Source organism: Camelina sativa, chromosome 11 (assembly GCF_030686135.1).
Source record: "Camelina sativa cultivar CO46 ecotype springtype chromosome 11, ASM3068613v1".
NCBI classification, from domain to species: Eukaryota; Viridiplantae; Streptophyta; class Magnoliopsida; order Brassicales; family Brassicaceae; genus Camelina; species Camelina sativa.
In genome coordinates this window covers 7,888,611-7,903,294 of record NC_141890.1, presented here as the reverse complement: position 1 = coordinate 7,903,294, position 14,684 = coordinate 7,888,611, and the positions used below count along the sequence as shown (strand labels likewise).

General features: G+C 37.0%; 3 protein-coding genes across 5 annotated transcripts; 2 read left to right on the top strand and 1 right to left on the bottom strand.

The window, feature by feature from the left end:
- The first annotated feature begins 4,850 nt into the window (after positions 1-4,850).
- LOC104722436 (AT-hook motif nuclear-localized protein 3) lies at positions 4,851-7,499 on the top strand. Of its 2 annotated transcripts, none has more exons than XM_010440593.3 (5): positions 4,851-5,867; positions 6,227-6,312; positions 6,406-6,537; positions 6,651-6,812; positions 6,888-7,499. In XM_010440593.3, exons 1-5 carry the CDS (start codon positions 5,390-5,392, stop codon positions 7,281-7,283), a joined length of 1,254 nt encoding a protein of 417 aa, XP_010438895.1. In that variant the 5' UTR covers positions 4,851-5,389; the 3' UTR covers positions 7,284-7,499. The 2 variants fall into 2 exon arrangements, with proteins under 2 accessions (XP_010438895.1, XP_010438896.1); XM_010440594.3 differs by having other exon boundaries at positions 4,939-5,867; positions 6,245-6,312.
- Positions 7,500-9,567: 2,068 nt separating this feature from the next.
- On the top strand, positions 9,568-10,749 carry LOC104722435 (uncharacterized). The gene is made up of 3 exons (XM_010440592.3): positions 9,568-10,093; positions 10,171-10,387; positions 10,475-10,749. Exons 1-3 carry the CDS (start codon positions 9,722-9,724, stop codon positions 10,564-10,566), a joined length of 681 nt encoding a protein of 226 aa, XP_010438894.1. The 5' UTR covers positions 9,568-9,721; the 3' UTR covers positions 10,567-10,749.
- Positions 10,750-11,017: 268 nt separating this feature from the next.
- Positions 11,018-14,251, bottom strand: LOC104722434 (peptidyl-prolyl cis-trans isomerase FKBP53-like). 2 transcript variants are annotated; one of them, XM_010440590.3, is made up of 11 exons: positions 14,113-14,251; positions 13,933-14,006; positions 13,543-13,799; positions 13,298-13,437; positions 12,733-13,033; positions 12,503-12,628; positions 12,153-12,384; positions 11,776-11,863; positions 11,642-11,683; positions 11,507-11,555; positions 11,018-11,406 (listed from the first exon to the last, which is right to left on the bottom strand). In XM_010440590.3, the coding sequence occupies exons 1-11, from the start codon at positions 14,123-14,125 to the stop codon at positions 11,325-11,327; spliced, it is 1,404 nt and encodes a 467-aa protein (XP_010438892.2). In that variant the 5' UTR covers positions 14,126-14,251; the 3' UTR covers positions 11,018-11,324. The 2 variants fall into 2 exon arrangements, with proteins under 2 accessions (XP_010438892.2, XP_087331960.1); XM_087475834.1 differs by having other exon boundaries at positions 13,298-13,458; positions 13,547-13,799; positions 14,113-14,216.
- Positions 14,252-14,684: the final 433 nt, after the last annotated feature.

The following is a 14,684-nucleotide window of genomic DNA, read 5'->3' as shown; positions in this document are numbered from 1 at the left end:
TGGTAAATTCTGAGTGGTTAGCTCAATACCCTGCGTCCCATGTGGAGTTTCTGGAGCTCCTTGAATTAGACCATAGACCGGTTATCACTACCATCTCAAATGACTTTACACCCCAGAGAGGTCATTTCTATTTCGACTCAAGAATGGTAAACAAAGAAGGATTCAGTAATGCTGTGGATAAAGGATGGACTTCTATGAGACCTGGGCAGCAATGTGCCTACACTCTCGACTCAAAGAATGCAGTCGATCCATTTCTATTTGGAATATAGGAAACAGAACAAACTCCCAGGAAGAGATAGGCATACTGAAGAAACGACTTGACCAAGCTCACACAAATGGCTCCCCTATGCACCATATTTGTGACCTCCGAATGAAACTGAGCTGCGCTTATAAGGAAGAAGAAGAGTTTTGGAGAATCAAAAGCCGGAAAGTATGGCTAGCAAGTGGTGACCGCAACACCAAGTATTTTTTCGCCACAGCAAAAAGTTACACTGCCCGCAATAAACTGTACTCGATTCTTGATGATGAAAGATTTGAGCATTGTGGAGATAATCAGATTGGTAAAGTAGCTGAAACATACTTCACAAAGCTTTTTAAAAGCGAGTTGACACCACAGAACAACCATTATCATGTTTTTTGAGATTTCAAGCAAAGAATCACACCAACGATCAACCAGGATTTAACAAAGCCAGTCACTGAGGAGGAAATAAAGACAGCAGTTTTTGATATTGGTGCTAAAAAGGCTCCAGGACCTGATGGTTTCACTGGAGCTTTCTACCAGAATTTTTGGAATACTACTAAAGACGCAGTCACACAGGAGGTTCGTGCTTTCTTTGATCAACGAGACTTCGACAAGTCACTCAACCATACCAACATCTGCTTAATCCCTAAGACACCTGAAGCGAAGCATATGAGTGAGTTCCGGCCAATAGCTTTATGCAATGCCAGCTATAAGATAATCTCTAAGGTTTTGGTTGGGAGATTAAAACATCATTTGCATGGTATCATCTCAGAGGAACAGGCAGCCTTCATCCCTGGTAGAATTATAACGGATAATGTACTCATAGCACATGAGCTTATCTATGCGCTCAAAGTGAAAAGGCGTTGTGCAAATTCCTACATGGCGATAAAAACGGACATCACCAAAGCTTATGATCGCCTCGAGTGGGATTTTCTACAAGAAACAATGTTTAAATTTGGGTTCGATGTCAGATGGATTCAATGGATCATGATCTGTGTCAGAACTCCAACTTTTTCAGTCAACATAAATGGCAACCCTCAAGGTTTTATCCAACTAGAAAGGGGAATTAGGCAAGGTGATCCCCTTTCTCCCTATTTATTCATTCTTTGTGCTGAGGTTTTAAGTCATATGATGAAGAGGACTGAGGCTCAAGGTCTGATTAAAGGAATGAAGATCAGCAACGCTAGTCCTTCTGTGAGTCACCTACTTTTTGCGGATGACTCTATCTTTTTCTGCCAGGCGAATATTAAATCTTGCATTGCTATCAAAGACATCCTTTCACAATACAAGCAAGCCTCAGAACAACAAATCAACACTAGAAAGTCTGCATTGACGTTTGGTAAAAGGGTTTCGGAAGCCACTAAGACGTAGATACGGCATCATCTACAGATTTATAATGATGGTGGGTGTGGTAAATATTTGGGACTGCCAGAACAGTTTGGTCGTAAGAAGAAAGAGCTTTTTCAATATATTGTGGAGAAGGTTCAAAACAAAATGAAAGGTTGGAATAATAAATTTCTATCTCAAGGTGGGAAGGAAATTTTACTAAAGGCGATAGCACTTGCAATGCCGGTTTATACGAAGAATTGTTTTAAGATTCCTAAAGGGATCTGTGAAGAAATAGAGAGAATTATAGCATACTTCTGGTGGAATACTCAACAAAATGGTAATGCGGTGCATTGGGTAGCATGTGATCGCTTAAAGTATATGAAGAAGGAAGGAGGACTTGGATTTCGTGATATAGAACGGTTCGATGAAGCTCTACTTGCCAAACAAGCCTGGAGAATACTACAACATCCGAACAGCCTTCTGTCACATATTCTTAAAGGTCGATACTTCTCCGATTCAAATATACTCGATGCTACAAGAGGAACATAGCCTTCTTTCGGTTGGCAATCTTTATTATGTGGTCGTGATCTCCTTAAAAAAGGATTACGATTTATGGTTGGAGACGGATTAAGAATCAAGACATGGACTGATCCTTGGTTACCAGTACATCCTCCTCGACCACCACGGTTAGCTGCGAATATACAAGACGACTCATCCAGTGTAAACACTCTATTATTGCCAAATCGAAGCGGTTGGAATGAGAGTTTAATTCGTGAGACGGTTCATCCGGATGATGTCAGTCATGTTCTACGGATAAAGAAGAGTCATTGACAAACTCAGGACTACCTTGGATGGCACTACACTAAAAACGGTTTATACTCAGTCAAGTCTGGCTATTGGCTTGCAACCCATCTTCCAGAACAGGTATTTCAAGTTAGACCTCCTTTTAGAAATCCGCAACTAAAAACAGAAATCTGGAAAACAAAACTTCCTCCAAAATTCAAGCACTTCCTCTGGCATATGACTTCTCGTGCTCTAGCTACAGGAGATGAACTAGTGCAACGACATATCTCTTCTAATCCATTTTGCAAACAGTGTGATCAGGTTGTTGAAACTACTGAACATCTTTTTTTTACATGTCCTCATGCTATGCAAATTTGGAGATGTTCTAATATCCCTATCAGAAGTCTTCTAAATCCAAATGAGCCCTTTGAGGACAAACTGAAGGCGATCTTAGACTTTCATAAACAGAGGAGTCACTATGATCGACTATCCCTCCTCCCATTCTGGATTCTTTGGAAAATATGGACAGGTCGTAATAAGCTCATTTTTCAGAGGAAAAATCTCAGTTGGCAGAGATTGTTGAAGGAAGCAAAGCAAGAAACAGATGAATGGTTAGCTATTATTCCTCCACCCCCACGAGTTGCTACCCAGGTTCAAAGTTCTACCAGCAGTAATAGAAAGAACAACTTTAATTGGCAAAAACCACCCTATGGATGGGTTAAGTGTAATTATGACGGTAGTTTTCTAAATGCTGACAGACAAGCAACATCCGGTTGGATGTGCGAGATAATCAAGGACAGTTTAAGAATGCAGGTCAAGCCACGGGATCTAAAGTTATGTCAGTTTTTGAAGCTGAGTGTCAAAGCTTAATATTTGCTATGCAACAATCATGGAGTAATGGGCATAAAAATGTTATCTTTGAAGGTGATTGCCAAAGGTTGGTCAAGGCGATCAATTCTTCTTCTCTGCATTTTGACGTCTATAACTGGAGAAAAGACATAAAAGGCTGGTCGACGAGATTTGATAATGTTATCTTCCGCTGGACATCAAGGCAATCGAACCTTTTGGCGGATCATTTAGTTAAAAATCAGCGTGAAAGAAATGTTGAGTTCTCTTTATACTTTTCAATCCCTCTATGTATTTTGCCTGATTTCAACTCTGTATTTGCTAGTTCTTAATCAATGCAGTTGAAGGGTTAACAAAAAAAAAATAAACAAATTTGGGTGCAAAAGTTTTTTCGTCAAAAAATAAATAACCGTTTGTCACATAAACCCAAAATTAATTTTGTCGATCATATTAGAAATCAATATATAAAATTTTAAAATCATAAAAAGCATAATATAAGTGTTTTAAAACCACCATATATATATTAAAATCCATATACATAATTTTCCTCAAAAAATAATTTTTAAATCTTTTACTAATCCTACATTCCTACTAGATGTTTGTGAAGTTTTTGAAAATGTAACAATGTTGTAATGCTTTCTGTAAAGAAAACTTGATTTATGGTATTTTAGCACATGTGCTAGGGGTGCAAGAGCACAGGATCCAAGGGTCCAAAAAAAGTTTTTACATGTTAATTTTTTTATATAAAATAATATAGATATATTTGGGTGTATTTTATAAAATAGCACGAGTCTACCTAAACTTTGCGCCGAGCCTGTATTTTAGAATAATTCTCATTCCAAATAATTGAAATATTACACTTGTATTTCTATATCAATAAGGTTTAAGGTTTCACTATACGTGTGTATGATCGACATGTCGTACACTTGTATAACATATGGAAAAAAAAAAAATTCAAAAAATACTTGTCTACTAACACAAAAGCTAACAATGTTTCATTGGCAAAGTACATTGAAGACAATTTAGATATGAAGACCAAAACTGTTAGGAGGATAGTGATAGCTTCGTCAGTCCCGTGGATTACTCAAAAGAAACCGTTTAATATCATAATCTTATCTATAAAGAAGCCAAACGTGCGATGATTCATTAGACATGTGAATATATATGTATATGGACTCTGACAGGCCCAGTCCGTAAAAGAACCAGAGACCACCCACAGACAGAGTTTTGTGGGAGTTAGGGAGGAATATTAGTCAAAAGGTTCATGTTTAGTCAACGTGATTAGAGACTAAAGATATACAACAACAACTACTATATGTCTCTATCTTTAATGTTATTGTAACCAAAAAAAAGAAAAGGCAAATTGGCATGGCTCAAACGTTACGTTAGCTCCTTCGCTTTACAGCTTTTTATTTTTCCTATTTTAAAATCCCAAAAATGATTTACTTACTATATACAAAAACCATTTTCGTTGACCAAAAATATAAATACAAAAACCAGTTTGTTTGGTTATCCTGGTATCCATAACCAAATTACAAAATTAATTGTAGCTTAACGTTGTGATATCAAAATAAGATTACTAAACCGGATTAGTTTTCGTCCTTTAACCAGGAATTCGAATTAAGTCTTTGATTTTTTTATTCAAACCTACAGTTACATTTTCCCTAATTTCTCTCTCTCTTTCTTTTTCTACATATAATAAAATTTTGTTATAATAATATCCCCATTATTTATTTTTATTTTGTTTTTTTCTCTTTCCATTTCTTGCCAAAACCCTAATTTTCACCCTTGCAACTCGTTAAGAAATTTCTCCCCCAACTTAAACCACCCCCCTTTGAAAAAAATAAAATAAAAATTAGATCTTTCTCATTTGCTTGTAATTATGTTTGATTTAGGTCGAATTTTCTGAAATTAAGATTCATTCCTCCATGGAAGCTCTGTTTTTTTCTTCTTTAGTTTAGCTTCTTCTATTGATCTGTGTTTATTTTTTTCCTCCAAAATATTAAAAATCTCATCTTTCGTGTTTTATTGTGTCACTCAGTACTTCTGAATCTTGAACTTCAAGAAGAAGCTTTCAAGAAACCAATCTTGAATCTTTCGTGATCATAATAAAGATTCCAAAGGGAGGATCTCTACCTACTGATTTGTCGGAATCTCTCTCCCAACAGAATCACTTGATCTTATGTCCGGATGGAAGAGAGAGAAGGAACCAATATCATCAACAACCATAACATCACTAGCAGCAGTTTCGGCTTGAAGCAACATCATGAAGCTGCTGCTGCTTCTTCTGATGGTGGTGGTTACTCAATGGACCCACCACCACGACCCGATAACCCTAACCCGTTTTTGGGCCCACCCACCACTGTCTCCTCCGCCGCCACCTCCTCCCTTGCAGGAGGAACCGTTGCTGATAATGCGGCTCCTCAGTTTAGCTTAACAATGCCGGCGGAGAACGCTTCCTCTGAGCAGCTGAAAAAGAGGAGAGGTAGGCCGAGAAAGTATAATCCCGATGGGACTCTCGCCGTGACTCTTTCCCCGATGCCAATCTCGTCCTCCGTTCCGTTGACGTCGGAGTTCCCTCCAAGGAAACGAGGAAGAGGCAGAGGACGTGGCAAGTCTAATCGATGGCTCAAGAAGTCTCAAATGTTCCAATTCGATAGAAGTCCTGGTACGTATTATGTTCTCTTTGGAACCTTCGATTGTTGTCCGTTAATAAAATTACATGTGTTTAGCAGTTTTGTTAGTTATGCCGACTCATCTGGATCTATGCGGCTTCGACTTGTACGATGTTGGTAACTTTTGTGTCAGAAGTCATAAAGGCTACGTCTTTAGTGGAACTAGATTACGATATGCATATCACAACATTTCCCAATATCTTGAGGATTAGTAGAAAGATGCCATGGTCTTGTGTTTGTTTTCTAGATCAAAAAGTACATACTTGTGTTAGTTTAATTATGTGTCTGCCAGTTTAAGTCTTTAGTGATTTGTTGTCTCCCAGCTTTGATATTGACATCTCCCTGGATTCAGTTGATACCAATATCGCAGGTGCAGGAACTGCAGATTTCGTTGGTGCCAACTTTACACCTCATGTGCTGACAGTCAATGCCGGAGAGGTATGTTTTCTTTCTGAATATTCATTGGTGATGTGGTTGTATACGCCGGAGAGGTATGATTAAGCTGATCTCTTGACATTTGGATTTGTGCAGGATGTGACAATGAAGATAATGACATTCTCTCAGCAAGGATCTCGTGCTATCTGTATCCTTTCAGCTAATGGTCCTATCTCTAATGTTACGCTTCGTCAGTCTATGACATCCGGTGGTACTCTAACTTATGAGGTACAAATGCTCTTTTCTTCTCTCGTCTTGTATAAATAAAGAATGCACCTCTCTGTATTTGGTTTCCTTCTCTGTATTTGGTTTCCTTGAAACGTTTTTGGGTTTGTGATCAGGGTCGTTTTGAGATTCTCTCTTTGACGGGTTCGTTTATGCAAAATGACTCTGGAGGAACTCGAAGTAGAGCTGGTGGCATGAGTGTTTGTCTCGCAGGACCAGATGGTCGTGTCTTTGGTGGAGGACTCGCTGGTCTCTTTCTTGCTGCTGGTCCTGTCCAGGTTAGTTCATATCTCCACCGACCTTGTGTGGTCTCGGAACATGAGTAATGTATTGACATCGGTTTACTACAACAGGTAATGGTAGGGACATTTGTAGCGGGTCAAGAGCAGTCACAGCTGGAGCTAGCAAAAGAAAGACGGCAAAGATTCGGAGCTCAACCATCTTCAATCTCCTTTAACATCACAGCAGAAGAAAGGAAAGCGAGGTTCGAGAGACTTAACAATTCCGTTGCTCTTCCTGCACCAACTACTTCATACACGCATGCAAACACAACGAATGCGGTTCACAGTTACTACACAAACTCGGTTAACCACGTCAAGGATCCTTTCAGTTCCATCCCAGTAGGGGGAGCAGGAGGAGATGGAGGAGAAGAGGAAGGCGAGGAAGACGAAGAAGATGACGATGAGTTAGAAGGTGATGAGGAAGAATTCGGAGGCGATAGCCAATCTGACAACGAGATACCGAGCTGATCTGATGATCCTAAACGGTTTCTTTTTCACGGATTTGTTAGGGTGATGGATGATGGAGTTTTCAGATTTTGGTTGATTGTTTTTAACACAGAATGTTTAGATACTGCTATCTTTAGGTTCTCTCTCCCTCTACTTGTGATTGTTGTAGTATCCCCATGTTAGAAAAAACAAGATTTACGATTGCAAAACTCTCTTTCAAGAAAAGTTATTATCACTTTGCTTCCTCCAGTTTTACTTTTTTCTTCAAATAGATATGCTTTTGACTCAATAAGTTATCACATTGAAAATACATTCTGGTTAAGTTAACGATATCGGTTTAAATACATTCTGTGTTAATTGATGATTAGTGATTTAGTGCGGTAACTTCCCACCAACTCATGTTTCTTTTTTCTCTCACCCCCATTAACTCCCCATGTTTTTTTTTACTCCCATGTTTGTTTTTTCTTGTTTCATTCTCTACATATATTGCAAGAATGTTAGATCTATAAGAAGGAACTTGAAAGAAGTTTCTGAAGAGAAAAAGACTCAAAACAGTAATCGAAAAGGGCATTTACATGGTGACAAGTGGTTGATGTTTCTTTGTGATTTCTTTCTCAAATTCTTCTTCGGATGGATGAATTCATTCTTGACAAACCAAAGCAAAAGATAAGGTATAAAAATTTTTGATTTAAGCGTTTGTTTATTGTTTATATAGCTTACATTGGTATTCGAACGAGGCTTTGAATTTGGTTCGGACGTGTTTGTTTTGATAATGGATGTTGTCGCTTTTAAGAAAGTTGAAAGCCATATTTGATCAAATATGTATAGCCTTAGTTTTCTTATTCTTTAGAATATGATAAATGACTTTTCAAATTGACTCCACAACTAAGTATGTTATACCAAAAGTATAGTTAAGAGTCTTAAAACGTGAGTTAAAGTTTCAATTACTGAAATTATCAAAATTAAATGAATATAAAACTGATGTAGCATATACGGTAAAGATAGTACTATGTAAATATTATAAACAGACAAGAGTTAGAAGACGTTCCCACATGTGTCCATTCAAATGTTGGAAATACTTATTTATTCGAGATTCAAGTTAATAAGTATGATTTTGATGCATTATATCAAATTTTTACAGTCTCGGAGATTATAGAAGAAAGAAAGGTAAATGTATGTACTCCTTCCGTTTCATAATATAGAATGTTTAGAGAAGTTTTTTTGTTTCATAATATAGGATGTTTTCAAGTTTCTATGTAACTTTTAGATTAGTTTAATACTTTATATTATGCAGTCTTGTTTGTGATTGGTTAAACTTTTTTAAAGTGTTCATTTATTAATTTGTGTGTTTTACTCAAAACATCTAATATTTTGAAACGGAGGGAGTATTATATTTTATGATTTGTTATGTTTTTTAAATACAATATATTAACCATTATGTGTTTAGACAAATTCGAACGATGTCAATTGTGGAACCAAACGCAAAAAACGGGACGAACGTCAAAAACCAATTGATGATCAACGGAAGAAACCAAGAATTGAGGATTGAAATTAATTTTTCATTTTAAAATGTATGCATAAAATAGGTTTTCCTTCTCTTATTTAAATTTGGTTTTAAGTTTTAACTCATCTTTAGGATAAGTTTTATTTTTATTATACCAAATAAACATAAGTGATACAAACTTTTGGATTTCATGATTATTTGGTAAATAATTAATTAAATAACATATTATTCAATAATGAATATGTAATCATTAAAACTGACACGTGTTACGATCTGGTGAGTTTTTAACTTTGATATTTAATCGTTAAAATTAACATGTGTCATGATTCGGTGAGTTACTAATTTTTAGAACCAAACTTTGTATAATAAGATAACTTGTGATAATTATCTTTTGTGAAATATCCAAACTTTTGGTGTTATCTTCTAAAAAAACTTAGGAAATTATAATATAAACAGTCAAAAAGATAACTTTGGATTCACAGATTAAAAACTACCAATTGGAAAAGGGATAAAAACGTAATTTTTAAGAGTATTTTGACTGGTAGAGAGCTAAGACCATGATTACTGGGAGTAACTCTCTCAGATACTCTTATTAGAAAATAATAAAAGAAAGAGAGAGAAGGAAAAAAAGAAAGGAATCGTTTCTTTCCCAAGTCACTTGAGAATCGATTCTCAGAACAAGTGTGACATGTGTCACTTGTTAAGTGAAACAGCAATGAGGAAATAAATAAATAATAATAATTTATAAAAAAAATATTTTTTTTGGTTTTTTTGAGAAACGTTGAGTCGTTCTCGATTAATGATGCTCTAACAGAGAAATTTACTTTTTTACAGAGATGCTCCTTTGGCTCTTCTTCTATAAAGTTAGCTTTAACTCTCATTGCATGGCCTCATCGACTCTTCAGTCTTCTTCACTACGCTTCAATCACTTTTAAAGAAGATTCACATCTCTCCAATGTCTTATCAGAGTAGTCCGACGAAGATATCCGGAGATTTCGCTGATGACGTCGAATGGTGTGACGAAAACTGGCCGGAACTAGAGTTCCGGTCACCGGAGGACGAAGCTTGTTACGCCGTTGAGGTTGCGGAGATGTGCGACGCTCTCTTGATTAGCTTCAACGGGTTCACTTGTGACTACGACGAGTTTTACCCGTCGGACGATTTCAAGAGCTCCGACGAGGTTCAAGAGTTTGAAGAGAGGTTTCGAGCTTGTTCTGTTCAGATGCAAGACACTGAGTGTCCCACTGTCACTGATGGAACCAAGGTCTGCGCCACGTTCCCTTCCGTCACCGGCGACGTCAAGTTCTACGACGCCATCGTCGTCACGGTGAGTCTTGAAATTAGTAGTCCCGGTGTTTAAATGTTTTTGAAAGAATCTTGATCCGGTTTATTCTTTGTGCGTAGGTTGAGAGAACGAAGCATGAACGTGACGAGGAAGGGAGCGAAGTGTGTGGGTGCAGTTTCAAAGTTTTCTGGAAACAAGGTCCTTGGGCTAACCAAGTCACATCTGCAAAAGTTGGAGACATTTGTCTTAGAGCGGATGATAACAGAATGAATCCTATAGTGGTTTCGTTCTTGAAAGAAGCTAGAAGGAAGCTTACTGGAGAAGCATGTATCCAAGGTACTAATACTTAAAATTAACATCTTTCTTTTGTCTTGTAATTAAAAAAGTTTACATGTAACGATTAATTGAAAATGTGTGAAACAGGGGAGGAGACAGAGTGGCAAAAGATATTGAAGAAGGTCAGTTCTGCTATTGAGAAGAACTTAAGCTTGTCTCTTTCAGAGAATCATGGTTAAAGGAGTACTATGTTGTGGTTTTATTGCGTTTAGAATAGTAGAGAACTCTATGAATCCTATTGAGGTAGTTTCTTAGTTAAGAAAAGGATGATAAATCTTGTTTATGTAATCAATCTTTGTTCTGAAACTCTAGTATATCTCTGTTGGTTATATAATTTGTAGTTCAAGTTGCTTTTTTTTTTTTTTTTTGGCACTCTTTCGATAGTGACGTCTTGAGGATCATCAATGTTAACATGTAAAAAAACAAAAAATGGGTCAAAAGATTGCAGAACAAGAAACCAGTCAAAGTCTTTTCTGACGGTACCAAAATGACAAGTTCGTTCGTAACTTTGATTTGACGTAAGAGACCCATTGAGAGAGACTTCCACATATGAATCATTTGATGGATATGCTTCGTTTTTTAATTGAGGTGTTTAATCCAGAATTTAGTTAAATTTTTAAACAACTTGTATTTGGTTTGTGAATAATATAGTAAAAATCAGATCTAGTATGGAACCAGTCTGATACGATTCCAGTTATGGTTTTTACACAATTGTAAATAGGTCGGGAAAAGATATCTGGAATAGGAAAACAATGAAGCAAGGAAACAGAACACCAAAACTTGTAACAAATGTTATTGTCTGATGGAAACCACAAATCATTTTAAAAAGAGCAAGAGTTAGAGAGAAAAGATTCATTCTTTGGCAGCTACAACGCCTTTCACATATCTCCCATCATGGATTCAATCTTTGAAAGGTTTCTATGAATTCAAGGAAGTTTTATTGAACATTAACCAGTTCGACTTCAAACGACAGCCAAGCGTTAGGAGGAATCTGAGGAGCAGAACCTTTCGTACCATACCTGTAAGCCAGAAAATAATGTTTTCATCCCATTATATGTTCAAACATAACATCACAATCACAAAGGAAAAGAAAAAGAAGATAAATTCAAAATGATTTACCCCATTGATGGAGGAATTGTAAGCCTTCTTTTGTCACCAACACGCATGCCTGTGAAATTCAAAAAAACATGTGATCAAAACGACATGATTTTACAGTTGAACAGAGTGAAGAAAACAAGTAAGAAATTAGGTTACCATTAACGCCAACATCCCATCCCTTAATGACTTGTCCAACACCTGCGTGTTACATCAAACACATTAGCATCAAGTACCAGTCACACAACCAATTTCCAAAGCTCTTATTTTTGAATCCAGTTATAAACACAAACCTAGACGGAACTTAAAAGGTGATTTTCCAATGTTGGAATCGAAAATCTTCCAATTCTTTTGAAGCTTTCCAATATAGCGGACAAAAACCTGCACTCAGAGACAATAGAATGAGCTCCAAAAAAATTTGAACACACACAAAGACAATAGGGTAGACTTCACCACTAATTAGTGGTTTGGGTGCTCTTAGGGGCATTAGTTTGTTCACTTCCCTATCTAATGTGAATAGGGGTTATAGTTTGCTCACTTCATATCCGATGCCAATTCTCTAAATACCCACATTCTTATCACACTACCATGTTGTTGCATAATCTATATATGACATTGCAGCAATCATCTAATATCATGTATGCAAATGTCTGACTATAAGTGTGCATACCTGTTTTCCAGGATCAGCTCTCTTTCCGTTTGGCTTGCCCATGCTCAACTCTTCAATTTTGAGCCCATTTGGGTGTGTCCGTACTTGAGAAGACTTGGAGTCCACTTGGGTTTGCTTCTCAGCACTACTAGAAATGGTGTTATTCTCCGTAGTAGCTTCCTGACTTGAGTTCTTTTTCTTCTTCTTGTTTTTCTTCTCAGCAGATTTAGTTGGGGTCTGGGAGCTTTCACCCCTGCAATAATACCATAAGGAGCACAGAAATTTGTTAGTCGAGAAAAGGTTTGAAAGAATCGTTGTAGATATATAAAGCCTTCTTTACGTGTATCCTAATCATTTAAATATCTACTTACTGAGAAACTTGGCTTGTTTCCTGCTTTTTGAGCACATTTCCAGTCTGAACTTGTTCATCAGCCTCTGAGGCATTTTCCTCTTTCTTCTTTTCTTTCTGATTTTTCTTCTTTTTGCTCTTGTTTCCACTGAAATAGATTTTGAAACAATTTCATATCCCCACCATATTTTTTCTAATAAAAAATATGTTCACAATATCTTTAGAGTGAGCAGAGATCAAAGAGAAAAGTACCTTTCTAGTCCACCATCTTGCTCAGGAGCCTTGGCCTTCCTTTTCTTGTTGCTACCTTGTTCTTCATTATCTAAGTCCATCTTCTCACCCGACTTATTCTCTGGTTCAGATGCTTCTCCTTTGGGAATAGGTAAACCGTCTTCATCCTCATCTTCGCTTTCCAGAACTGGAACATGGGCACTCTCAACGGGGACGATTTGTTTCTTTGCATTCTCAGCTTCGCTAGCTTGACTCTTCTTGGTTCGTTTTGTCTTACTATCTTTGGCAGGTTTCTCTTCATCTTCAATCTCCTCAATTACAACTAGCAAAGAAATTATTAAGAGTTATATCAACAGAAAAAGTACATATCATATGTCAATATGACTATTAAACACAAATGTAGAAGCGGATCTGCACCCTGGAGCCACCCAGTTCAAGTTTACAGATATACGATTGAAAAGCTAAATCATCTTTTTGAAACCTTGTAGCAATAAGACAAGAGGGACGATTCAAGCAAAAAAGAAGCTAAACGAGAAGTACTAAGATACTATTCATATCTGATAAGCATCTCTGTAAGAAAAAGTACCTCCACTCTTTGGGGCAGAAGCATTCCGATACATTTCAAGACTGGTATCAAGGAAGTCTTCAAATTTATCCAACTGATCCTCTTCACTATCATATTCACATGAATAGTCCGACTCAGATTCACCGATTTCAACACCATCTCTACTATAGTCGCAATGAAAACTTTAAGAAAGAATGGGAAAATAATTTAAAACAAGAAAGAATCATTTTGCAAAGGAAGCTAGAAACAATTAAAAAAAAGGATACGAACCATCATCTTCATCCTCCTCATAATCATCTTGATCCTCATCCTCATCATAATACTCCAAGAATCCAGACAGGTAAATACTTCTGTCACCAGTCACAGAGAACTCGATAGGCTCATCATCATCGTCAAACTCGAGATTCAGAGGGCAGCATTCAATCTTGTTTGGCAACAGTGAGCACAAGAAAACAGGAGCCTTGTCTCCTATGGAACACTGAATCACACTCTTCTCTTTGGCAAAACCAGAACCTAGTGTTGCCTGAATAATAACAATAGCAAAAAACATACATATCAACAACACTTTCCGACTCTCACAACTAAGTCTACACAAAGATACAAAATTAGTTCCAACTTTAACGATTTAAAAGGAACAAGGAACAAGATTATAGTACCTGTGTGACGTGAATCTTTCCTTGTTCGTTTTTGGGATTGTAAGGTTGAGGTTTCCCAGGTTTCACTTCAAGTCCTGCATATATGTTAAGAGCACATAATCAGAACCCAAGAACCGTATTGTAAGCGAAAATCTCAAAATCAAATCAAAGAACACATTGAGAAGAGAGAAACTAACTAACCCCAGAAACCCATTTCAGCTAGACGACGATGAACTCCTAGGAATCGAAGCGGCAACTTTTGTTATGAGGAAGACTAAAACCCTAATCGAAGGTTTTGTGCAGGCGAGCCTTTATAATATCAGAGAGATTTAATTTAAGCGGTTTCCAGATATTTCGACGCTTTTACCCAAACGCGCTATCATCTTTGGGCCTTCACAAACCTTAAAGATCCATTCAAGCCCATCATTGGTCTCAAAAAGATACTTTATTTTTTTGGACAAAACGATAAATATTGAAAAATACTATAATTTTGGGTTTATTTAACACTTCCACTATTAAATAATTTTAAGTCCAATTTAGAGATTCGGTAACATGATAGAAACTTTATAGTTAAATCCGCATATTGGCTCCTTATTCGCAATAAGGCACTCCGACAAGACATGGAGAAGTTTTTCACTCGTATATGGAAAGTGGTGGCTTAACACACCAGGTGGTTGTCGGGACAGAGTGACATTTTTGATAGAGATGGGACATGAGGTTACTCGAGCACATTCAGCTCTTTTGGGAGATCCGAATCCAGCTGGTAGGGAAGA

Coding starts and splice junctions, on each gene's coding strand:
- LOC104722436 (XM_010440593.3), top strand. CDS start 5,390: ATGGAAGAGAGAGAAGGAACCAATATCATCAACAACCATAACATCACT. Junction 5,868..6,226: donor CCAATTCGATAGAAGTCCTG/GTACGTATTATG, acceptor CCCTGGATTCAG/TTGATACCAATATCGCAGGT. Junction 6,313..6,405: donor TGACAGTCAATGCCGGAGAG/GTATGTTTTCTT, acceptor GGATTTGTGCAG/GATGTGACAATGAAGATAAT.
- LOC104722434 (XM_010440590.3), bottom strand. Junction 11,684..11,775: donor ACCTTTTAAGTTCCGTCTAG/GTTTGTGTTTAT, acceptor TGTAACACGCAG/GTGTTGGACAAGTCATTAAG. Junction 11,556..11,641: donor ATGGGATGTTGGCGTTAATG/GTAACCTAATTT, acceptor TGAATTTCACAG/GCATGCGTGTTGGTGACAAA.
- LOC104722435 (XM_010440592.3), top strand. CDS start 9,722: ATGTCTTATCAGAGTAGTCCGACGAAGATATCCGGAGATTTCGCTGAT. Junction 10,094..10,170: donor ACGACGCCATCGTCGTCACG/GTGAGTCTTGAA, acceptor CTTTGTGCGTAG/GTTGAGAGAACGAAGCATGA. Junction 10,388..10,474: donor TGGAGAAGCATGTATCCAAG/GTACTAATACTT, acceptor TGTGTGAAACAG/GGGAGGAGACAGAGTGGCAA.